The sequence below is a fragment of the Pyxicephalus adspersus genome, chromosome 7 (assembly GCF_032062135.1).
Source record: "Pyxicephalus adspersus chromosome 7, UCB_Pads_2.0, whole genome shotgun sequence".
In the NCBI taxonomy this organism is placed as follows: Eukaryota; Metazoa; Chordata; class Amphibia; order Anura; family Pyxicephalidae; genus Pyxicephalus; species Pyxicephalus adspersus.
Window position 1 is genome coordinate 2,109,235 of NC_092864.1, and position 11,589 is coordinate 2,120,823.

Below are 11,589 nucleotides of genomic sequence, written 5' to 3' on the forward strand. Positions count from 1 at the left end.
TACCCTGGGCATTGATCGAATCACTGATCTCAACGCGTTTGGTGGGTCACATACCTGCTCCATCATGAGTTATTATTGAGACATAAATGCAGTGGAGGAGACACATTTCCTAATGACCAAAGATTTTCACAATTAGCTCCACACAAGGGTAAGTACATCGGCATACAATAAGTAAAAAGGAGCATCAGATGTATTTGTGATGTAGAGATTCTGATATAGAACAGAAGACACTAATTTACATTGGCCCTGATTTATGAAAGCTTTCCAAGACGGGACAGGACACACTTTCATCAGTAAAGCTGGGTGATCCAGCAAATCTGGATGTGCTTGCCCCTGTGTTGCTGCCTTATGTGTATTTTTGTTACATTAATTCCTGATGAAGCGGGCTTGTGGGCCGCAAAATGCGTCAATTAATTGAGGTCCAGTTCATGCTTTGTCAACATAATGGGACATCCCATAGGCTGGCTAAATGAATGATTTTATGGTTTTCGTAATTGCTAAGGTTAAATTTGTACTTTTTTTAAAATAAAATTTGTGTTGGGTAGTCTAATGCAATATAGGCCTCAGAAGTCCCATCTGTACCCCATTTGAGGCATGCTTGGTTTCAGTTTTGTTTTCTGGAATGTAGCTTTATATTTGAATGTCTTGATGGGGGAACATTTATATATATGTATAGTTCTCAATAAATATCTTTTATTTAGTAACAATACTAAATAAACACAGACTCTCTTACCAGACCCAAAAGAGGTGTATGGATCTTCTGTTTCTATTTTTGTTTTATGTCTTAAGGGGTTGGTTGTATAAACACATATCAGGTTTTATTATTGGAAGATAATGTTTATAATTTCTTGTCTTTTCTTGCTTTTTTTGCCAATGTTGTTTTTGGTGTGATGTTATATACAAATCACAATAATATTATTTCTCAATAAATTATACATTATCATCAGTGGGTGACTGACAAATACAGTATTTTTACTTCCAGTATATTACTGGTCTTATATTATCAACACTGGGGAACAATTTTGAAAAATGTTTTTGTTGACATCAATTTTTAAGCTTATTTAAACTAAAATAGGTGTACTGATTCTGAAGTGGTTAGTTTTCTTCTATCATGTCACGTTGTTTCTCTACCGTTTATATTGATGAGGTTACTGTAGCATAGATTAGTCTATTAATTTACATGCAAGGCAGTGTGGTCAGAGGTTGTGCGCTGCTCTACGTATTGAATAAGTAAAATTCATTTTTCTACTTACACATGTATTTCCTTTCTTTCAGATCATGTCTGGCTCTGCTGTTTCTCGTCTCGTACCTAAATAACCCTGATTCATTCTGTTATATCTGTGGCAGTTTCACCATTCCCAGTCAAAGGGTGAACATCAGCACATTTGTAGAGCAAGCCTATTTGGCATATTTCAAAGGTAAACTTGGTGATCAGGATAAGTCTTGGGCCCCTCATGGTGTGCAGTGTGTGGAGGGTGGACAAAGGGAGCATGTGATAAGATGCCATTTGGCATACCAATGGTTTGGTGAGAGCCAGGAGATCATTTCAGTGACTGTTACTTTTGTATAATGAAACTTCAGGATATAACAAGAAAAATAAATGTAACAGAGTCTCCTAGTCTACCATCGGCTATACGCCCAGTGGTCATTCAGATGAAATCCCAGTGCCGGTTTTCGTTACACTACCCTCTCCTGAAGAACATGATTATGGTGAGGAACTAGGTGACAACAATGATGAAGAGTTTGAAATTAAAGAGGACTCTGTTGGTAAGGGATTTGATCAGCATGAGTGATTTGGGACTATGGAAGAACTCCGAGCATCAAGACTGCATAAGAAAAACTTACTTGAAAAAGGAACAAAGGTATCGTACTTTCCAAGAAATTGCATTTCTGCAGTACTTTAGAACGGACAGTGGCTTTGTGTATTGCCATAACATACCTGGTTTAATGGAGGATTCAGGAATTCTAACCTATAACTGAATGGCGACTATCCATTGATAGCTCAAAGCGGAGCTTAAAGTGTGTCCTCCTTCACAATGGCAATATATTTGGGTCAGTCCCAATTGGCCATTCAGTTTCTCTTTGTGAAGAATATGCAGACATAAAGAGAGTCATTAGGTTGGTGTAACAACACAATTGGGTCAATTGGGATAATCTGTGCATGTGGGACAGCAGAGCGTGTGAGAGGCATTGGGTGGAAAGGAATTGGCCTCCAAGATCTGCCCTAAAACCAGGAGATCCAAACATTCTACATGAGTCACTTGTTGATAGAAAGAATATTATATTCCCACCTCTGCTCATGAGACTGGGTCTGATGAAGCAGTTGGTTAAAGCTTTGCCAACTGAAGGAGAATGTTCCAAGTTCCTCATGTTGGCATTTCCTAGCCGGACATTAGAAATAATAAAGGTCGGTGTGTTTGATGGTCCACAGATTCAGCAGCTCATCAAAGATGAACATTTCATCAGGAAAATGTCAGAAGTGGAAAAGAATGCTTGGTTATCATTCAAAGCCATTGTCAGGACTTTCTTGGAAACACACGAGCAAATAATTACACAGAAATTGTCCAGAAACTCTTGGAGAGATACAAAATGCTTGGTTGCAATATGAGCATCAAGGTGTATTTTCTGCATAGCCATCTTTCTAACTTCCCGGAAAACCTTGGTGCAGTCAGTGATGAGCAAGGTGAATGTTTCCCCCCAAGATGTGAAGGTCATGGAAGGACGGTATCAGGGTAGATGGGATGTACATATGATGGCTGACTATTGTTGAAGCATCCGGCGGGATGAACACTGAACACTCCAGGGAAAGCTATAAGTGTAAATTTTTACCTTAACCGCTTACCTGATTATTGTTCAAATGTTAATCTATGACCAAATGTCACAATAAATGACAATAAACCTTTGTATGAAGAAAAGAAATTTAAATAAACAGTACAAGTTATTTCATTGAATGCAAAATTTGTTTTTTTTTACTACAAAAATGGAGGGTACCCTGTATTGTAAAAAAACGGATGTGATAGCAAAAAACTGGGCCCATTTATGGATTGACCACCCAAAAATCTGAAAAAAAGTGTAAGATCTAACTCAACAAAACACTACAATGAAATAAAAGGCTGTGGAGGTCTTCTGGATAGCAGAATCACCGGCTTCCACGCTCAGCAATAATCTTGAGGCATGAGACCAAAAAGATTTGAGTATTGTTCATAATATGTACTTTACCGATTCAAACTAAAACGAATCACAACTGACAGAAACAAAGTCCCTAACCAATCAAAAGTCATAAAGAAGTTTGATGGTGTATAGTATGATGCGTGACGCTCTATGTGAAGACTTTGCCACGTTTGCTTCTATTACTTGAGGAGATTTTATGGGCTTCAACCCCAGTTCTCTTCATGTACCCATGATGAATAAAAATGACAAGATGTATATCTCAAACATGAGATAAATTTGGCCACAATAACTCCATATTTGTCTACATGTCCTAATTCAGAAAGTAACAAATGTTTCACAAAGAGCCAACGGCTGTGCAAATTTAAATGTCAATTCTATCAAGACAAAAAGTTTTGTTCTTTTTTTAAGTGAATCTTTGGGGTGTAAGGGCCTTTTTTATTTTTGTAATACATATAAATATAATAAATTATAAATTGCACAGGTAATAGGTTGAGGTTTTAATGGAAACATTGTTGGTGTTTATTATTCTGTACCTGGGGATGAAACATCTGGGTACTACGATACCTCAGGAGAAATCAGAGCAAATCAAGCAAATCATCTCCCAGGTTGATGACTTGCATGTAACAAATCCTCCACTGAGGGGAGGAAACACTTGCAGCGGAGAACATTTTGTATAAATCCTAATGCAGAAAAACTAAAATATGTCAGCGTTTTACTTTATTTGGTGTTTGATTTATCTCCAGCTAAATATTATTTATCAGAAAAGAAAGCTACAGAGGGACCAATGCAAGATGGGAGGCGTTATATAAAGTCAACTGAATAATAAAGGCGGAGGGACCAGGCCAAGGCCATGGTTTTGGAATGAGATATACAATAGGCTCATATAGTTGTGATGGTCAGGTGTCCACAATCCTCATACTATTATATTCCTAAGCAATGTAAAACTGGTTTGGAGATAAAAAAAAATACATATAATATTTAGGCATTGAATACTATAACAAGGATGACTTTATTATAAATTTAATAAAAACTAAACAAACATACAAAACCAATAAAACACATTGATCTAACAAACAGGTCTTGGAGACAACCAAGCAAACATTTCACATAAATGGAACCCGTCATGAGTACCGGAATCTCTGCAGAGACACTACCTGAAGAGTCCCTGAGCAGCAGAGGGTCAATGCTCCCTTACCCCTTCAATGCCTGAGAAAGATGGATAGTGTTGTACACAACCATCTACATGGCTCATGGTGCATTATCTCTCACAGTCTGGTGGCTGCTGAAAGGAATAATCAGAATTTACATAGTTAGTCAAGGAGTATTGTAGGTGAACGTGTTTGTGTATATGCAGGGCAAGGCAACATTTTATTCAATTCCCCAATAGCTTAAATGTTGTTTTATTTTGTTTCTTGTTGTTACATTTAGCTTTCAAGAAAAGCAAAAGCCAGCCATGTGTACACTTCAGTCAGATCTCCAGTTGCAAATTACACAGGCCTGACAGTGCCGGTCAAATCATATTTGCCTCCCCAAACTACACTCCACCTGCCCCAGCAGATTAATGGGGGACACTTTCTGGGCACAAATCTTCTTCAGCACCGCCAAGCCTATGCGCTCAGTTCTTAAATCTTCATCTTGGCCCAGTATGAGGTCTGAGTGGGGAAGGAGGATGGAGGGGTTACTAATGGGGTGGATTGGAGTCCTTTATTTTACCAGCTACAATTCTGCTTGATTTACCTAATTAATAAATAATAATGGCTTTATATTCACTTAATTAGAAATTTTTGTCTTTGACGAAAAATCAGCACTGAGTTTGCGCATGACTTCGGCCTGACTCATCCCGGCCATTCCTTTCTTTGTGGATCCATAATTCTCCTTCACATATTTGGCAAATGGAGTGAGCTGGGTGTTGGCTGGAGAGCCGTCTTTGCGGGTCGATGTTCGCAGGACCAGTTGTCCTTTACATAAAGCGCAGACAAATCTTTCCGTGTCCAGAGACTTTGAGTGACGTCCAATCCTTGGAAGAGATAACACACATTGCTAGTGAACAGCGCTTCATACAAATGACAAATCTATCAATATGATGGGATGACTAAAAGAATTTCAGAAGCTGTTGTGATGGTGGAAGAGGAAAAGCAGCTTAAATTCCATTTCTTAACAGTAATTATCAAACCCTTCGGTATGATCCACTGGTTACTCCTTTACATACAACTAAAGTCTGCAGCATTAAAGATTGCATTAAATAATATTCATGGCTGTGCACTGACATTCATTGCCACAACATACAGCACATCGATGAACAAAATACATCCAAGGGTATCATAATGGCTCAGTTAGCTCTTTGGTGTTTGCAGCACTGGGTTCAAATCCCGGCCAGAACACTATCTGCATGGAGTTTGCAGGTTCTCCCCGTGTTTGTGTGAGGAAACTGGAGTACCCGGAGGAAACCCACACATTCTTAAAAACATGCAGATAGGTTAAATTGGCTTCCCCCAAAAATTGACCCTAGCCTGTGGTAATGACGTATGATCATGAGAGGGACATTGGATTGTGAGCTCCTTTGAGAAAAAGTTAGTGACATGACTATGGACTTTGTACAGCACTGCATAATCTGTCGGCACTAAATAAATACTGTGTAATAATAATCCAGCAGAATCAGGGGGGTTGTTAGAATTCATGCCTGTGATGGATGGTTTGGGGGGGAAGGGGGTCATTTTAGAATTTCAGCAGAGAATATTGCAGAAAACATTAGAACTCATTCCAACACATTCTCTTTTGGTCTGCCAGAAGAATAAGCATTTAGGGGTGTGAATGCTGCATACAACAGAAGAAGGTTGGTAGTGTCAAACCCTTCATCAAGTTATCAAGTGGACCAAAGATAAAATGAACAATAAAATGCTGAATATGATGAATGTGCAGCCCGGTGTGGTTTAGGATTGCTAAAGATGAGACTGGAGAAGGTTAAACATTCCTCCGCAGATTCCTAGGTTTCTACCCAATGTCCAGTATTTCCTTAGTTTTATCCCAAAACTCTGATAAAAGGAAGGAAATTTGTTTGATGACTGAAACCCCTGAGATTAGTTAGAATTTTCTTGCTTCAGATAAACAAATAGCGCTGCTCTCTTCTATACCAACTCAACTGGATGGGACAGCATTGAATGGATAAGGTTAGGTTACACATTTATTACATGCAATGCTACTCACGTGTTTTTGCAGCGGGAACATTCGTAGGTGAACTTGTAATTGATCTCATAGGTGTGACATCGGGTAACCATCGGTAATTCAGGGTGAATAAAAGTGGCCTTTTGAGCATAAAATTTCCAGTATTGACCATGTCCGTCTCTCACGCCATTAATGAGCCATGTGGCGGCATGACAAATCTCATGAATTAACGTATCTCGAAGTCGATCTAAGGAAAATATTAAAGACTTTGAATTAATTTTTCAAACTGTTCTACATACCATGAAACCTGCCACACCTGGTAGTGACTTGCAAAGATCTGAGATAAAGTACTAATATTAGGAGATCATCTAAATGTAACATAATGCTTTTAGTTGTTGGACATTGACCATTGTCTTGGACCTCCCCTTATCAGATGCAAGGTAATGAAATATATATATAAATGTCAGTCGATTACCAGACAGTCCCTTATGCAGCCCAACACTTGCTCATAAAAGTGAGTAAATGTGCCGAGCACGATAGAGAAGAGTAAATATCAGTTTCCATGACTTGCAGAACGTTTATTGGCCACATACCCGCAGAATCGCAGACTTTCTCTGATAGTTCTATCCTGGCATAGCGCTGTAGTGTGGGGATTTTTTTCTGCCCTGTTACGCAGTACCCGGCTGTCTTTCTCATCTTTTTATTCCACAGAATTTCCATGTTTGCCGGGAGCTAAAAGAAAAAACACATGGAAGCTCATAATGAATAAAAGGAGGATCAAAGTGTCTGTAAAAATCATCACAGAAAAAGAATACAAAACCCAATGAAATGTTACCTAAAACATATTTCAAACTTAGCCTACTGAAGGAGTCAACGACCCAGTACCAATACCACTTTGCCCTGGGTTTACCCTTCTTTTTGTATGAATTGTACACAAACAGGTAATAAGAATCAAACAATAGTCAGATGAAACAAACATTATAAATTGTAATATTTAACTTGTAATTTCACCATAAAAACCATACATCTGGCTCATCTAAACATTTTTTTTGTTTGGGCAGCACGGTGGCTCAGTGGTTAGCACTCTTGCCGTTGCAGTGCTAGGTTCAAATCCCAGCCAGGACACTATCTGCATGGAGTTTGCAGGTTCTCCACGTGTCTGCGTGGGTTTCCTCCGGGTGCTCCGGTTTCCTCCCACATCCCAAAAACACGCAGTTAGGTTAATTGGCTTCCCCCTAAATTGACCTTGGACTACATTAATGACATACGACTATAGTAGGGACATTAGATTGTGAGCTCTTTTGAGGGACAGTTCGTGACATGACTATGGAATTTGTACAGCGCTATGTAATATGATGGCGCTATATAAATACTGTGTAATAATATATTATAAGAAAAGCAGAGGACTGATATAAAGACTTAATAGTAAAAGTTTAAGGGAAGGGGGATGTAAAGTGGTGCAAGTACGTATTAGTGGTGTAAGTATTGGACATAGTGGGGGGCATATAATTTTGAATATAGAACTACAAAAACTCAAGTCAAGATGAAGATTCTACGTTTTTTTTGTGTGGTTTGTAATGTCAACAATAAGCTACATTCTGGCGTTTATGTCCTATCTCTAAACCTAACATACCTTTTCATCAAAAATGGTGCGATTGTAAAGACTGTAGAGTCTTGTTGTAAGTTCATGTTTTTTCTGTTTGAAATCCTTCACATAAATGGATGTTGGATGGGAAAGGTCTCTCAGAAAGCAGTCTTGTACTTTGCATGGAAATCCCCTGAATAGTAAAAGAACATAAAATGCTCAGGTTATAGATTCATTTTACATTTTTAAAAAGGAAAAAAAAATAAAAAATTAACTGCAGAGAGGAGGACTTGGATAACTTAAAGCGGAACTAAACCCAAAATAAAAAAAACCACACAATTACCTTAAATCCCGCAGATCCGTTGGGAGGCTTCTTCCATCACATCCCGCGTCGTCCTGCTATGTGTCTTCAGCCCGGCACAAAGTGAGCAAAATCTTTTTCCGGGTTCTTCTCCCTGCGTCACTGATCTCGCACTGCGCATGCGTGAGATTGACAATTTTGTTTTTCCTATTTATGAAAGAGCATGCTCAGAAGGAGCATCCTGGGATATGTGACCTAGGTATTCAGGGAGGCTCTGCACTCCCAAATTCTTGATGATCTCGCTGTGTTGCAAAAATATTTTTACTTTAAATATAAAGGGCTGTCTACTCTTTTATGAAAGTAAAAATCCTGAGTTCAGGTCCACTTTATTTAATGTTGTTTGCCAACTGCTCACTCTAAACAAACTATCAGCGCTGTAATAATGAACACCCTGCTGTCACTGCTAGGACGCGATTCTAACATGAATACATCTTTGTAATGTGGATTCTATTCAGCTTATGAGAAATATTCACCAATATAATGGGGGTTATAACATTGTAAAGATCCCCCGGTCTCACACCCCTCTATTACACACACAACTTCAGTAACAGTTATCCGGATTTAGGTTTTATGAGGTTTTTATGTTTTATGGAGAAGAATTAAAGCAGCTGATGATGAGGTTTCTATGGAGCAAGTCAAGTTCTTCCTCATCTTCATTATACAAAACTAATTTATAGATTCTTAATGAAAACAAGAAATCTTTATTTTCATCTTTGTGTTTTTATGATAAAATTAAGACAAAAACTTTACTGGTTAACATGCTGGGAATTACAGGCTGACAATAGGGTAGAGTGTCAGCTTCTTGGCCAAGAGTTCCCAAAAGCATTCCTGGTCTTCATACAGCTGTACAATGGCTGAGCTGTGGCAGTGATGGGATGACGGGTGTGTGTGTGAATTAACATGGAATGTTAGCATACATTAGCAGATTTATATTAGAGCAGTGGTCGCCATCCTTTTTGGTTCCGCGGACCAGTAAAATCACCGGCTCCTGACCGCGTGGGGTGCTGGTTGTCAATCAAAAGGGGAGAAACATTCCCCATAGTGACATAGGCCCGCCCCCTCTCCCATCGCAGATATGAGCCTATGATGGGAGAGTGGGCGGGTTATGTCCAGGGATACAGCTCACCCACTTTCCAAGGCCTGGGACTTGTTCCGCCAGCGGGGCCCTGCTCCTGACTCCCCTTAGTGATGCGCCAGCCAGAGCCGCAGATCCCCAAAATTTCTCTTGCGAACCAACAGTTGGTGACCGCTGCATTAGAGGAGTAAGCAGGACCATAAAACGACAGGTCGGAGGCTTTTTGTTCTCCACAGCCCTGATTATAAGACACAAGCCGACCTTTACTTACACGTTGCCTGGATGTGACTTTGCTACATCAAGAGGTTCTTTCACAACTTCAGAGGTGAGATAGGGACGTCTGGTCAAATCTAAACTTGACTGAGGTTTTGGTTTGGTGTCGCTGTTCTTTTTGTTTGTTAAATCAAAGCAAGGAACCTTTGTTGGCCCTGTTATCAGTGAAAGAAAAAAAAAAACTGATCAAATATGAAGTCAGGGGCTAATCATTTTTTCTTCTTAAGTCTTTAGGAAGATTTGTTATCAAAGCTTCTATACATTTAAAACCTTAGTCTGAGTATTAGGCAAGGTGTTCCCTCCCAAAAGTCTTTGCTGAACATCCAATTCTAAAATCAAGGCTGCAGGATACGGCAGCAGAAAAAGCGACCAAGCAACCTTAGATCTTACTGAAATAAACTGTGCAATGTAATGTGAATGGTGAAACAACGGAATGTTTTTCAGCAATGAATACAATATGTATTCCCTTTCGTTGGCACTATAGCCCCTGGTGGACACCGCCAGGATTTCTGAAAGGGGTTTAGCACTGTCCCTCCAGCATAGGAAGAGGCTTACCAGAACCAAGTGACAATTTATAGGTTTCAGGCCCATAGACAAGTCTTGATTGGTGCACAACCTATACATATTTTACCTCAATGTTAATTGATGAATGAGCCAACCTGTCAGTGTAGCTGGGGTTTTTTCTTTACTTGCGGACAGCCCTGGTCTTTGGTTCTTTGTCCGGTTCTTAATGCGATTCAAAAGACTCTCAAATTCATCATCAGAGCTTACAGGTGTACACAATTTGGGTTCAGACACGGAAGGGCTTTTTGTGTTTTCAGCAGGGTCCAGGCAGTTTTTCTTGGTATCTTTCAGCTCTGATTTCGGCTTTTGATCTTTACCCTTCGGATTTCGGTTTGTTTTGTGTCTATCCGACCACGTACTTCTTATAACAATGGAATCTTCATCACTATCACTAATAAATACAGGAGAATCTTTCCACTGTGAGAACACGGATTCTTTCTGAAGGTTTGCAGATACTGGGAGAGAGGTCTTCACCCCTAAAGATAAAATATAGGACAGTCATAAAGATCGGGGATGTAGCAACTGGGAAATTCACCATTTACCATCGCTTACCGTCTCTTCTTTTGTTTTCTTTTCCACCTTTTGAGAATATGGAATCAAATTCATCGTCATCAGAATCGGCAATAAAGCCCTTTAAACTGTAAGCAAAACAATGAATTATTATTCTGAATGTCATTTCCCGAAGAGCTAACAATCTAGTAGGTGGGGTAATTTACAAACAATAGGAGGGAAATATGTAATGGTGGGTAGTGGTGATGGTTTCAAAAGACAGAAGACGGGTAGACAAGTTTGAAAAAATGGGTTTTAAATGCTCTTTTAAATGAGCAGAAAGTAGGAGCAAGCCGAATAGTTTTCTAGCTGATATATACACTCTATGAATCCTTCTCCTATGAATCTCCAGTGATAGGTGATAGTAATATTACATGGCCATATTCTATGACTCCCTATAAATTAAGGAGTTCAGGTGGCCCCAGTGAGGGGCCCTGGTTATCCTCCAGCATACAAAGAAATTTTGCTCTTCCAGTATTGTGGTCAAAGTTGGTGAAGACCCTTTTCTGTTCCCCGAGATACAAAGCCCCCTCCATAAATACACCAGTTTGGTGTGGAGGAACTCCAGTGTCCTGCACAGAGCCCTGACCTCACCCTACTGAACACCATTGGGATGAGATGAAATGGTGAACTAGGTCTTCTCACCTTCCTATATGACCTGATGTATGGAGGACACCTCCCCAAATTATGGAGTTCAAGGGTCACCAGTAAAGTGTCCTGGTAATCCTTCATCATACAGAGACATTGTAGACAATTGTGCTCTTCCAGCATTGTGGTCACAGATTGGCCAGGAACCTTTTCTGTTCCCCCATGACTGTGCCCCAGGGTACAAAGCCCCCTTCATACAGA

At 39.6% G+C, this 11,589-nt stretch overlaps 1 protein-coding gene across 1 annotated transcript; it reads right to left on the minus strand.

Moving 5' to 3' along the window:
* Window positions 1-4,161: 4,161 nt before the first annotated feature.
* Window positions 4,162-10,867, minus strand: GCNA (germ cell nuclear acidic peptidase). Its single transcript, XM_072416911.1, has 7 exons — window positions 10,744-10,867; window positions 10,287-10,667; window positions 9,626-9,782; window positions 7,967-8,111; window positions 6,927-7,065; window positions 6,376-6,580; window positions 4,162-5,188 (listed from the first exon to the last, which is right to left on the minus strand). The coding sequence occupies exons 1-7, from the start codon at window positions 10,865-10,867 to the stop codon at window positions 4,942-4,944; spliced, it is 1,398 nt and encodes a 465-aa protein (XP_072273012.1). The 3' UTR covers window positions 4,162-4,941.
* Window positions 10,868-11,589: the final 722 nt, after the last annotated feature.

Coding starts and splice junctions, on each gene's coding strand:
- GCNA (XM_072416911.1), bottom strand. CDS start 10,867: ATGACATTCAGAATAATAATTCATTGTTTTGCTTACAGTTTAAAGGGC. Junction 7,066..7,966: donor GCACCATTTTTGATGAAAAG/GTATGTTAGGTT, acceptor TTTTTCTTTTAG/CTCCCGGCAAACATGGAAAT. Junction 5,189..6,375: donor TGTTCCCGCTGCAAAAACAC/GTGAGTAGCATT, acceptor ATCTCTTCCAAG/GATTGGACGTCACTCAAAGT.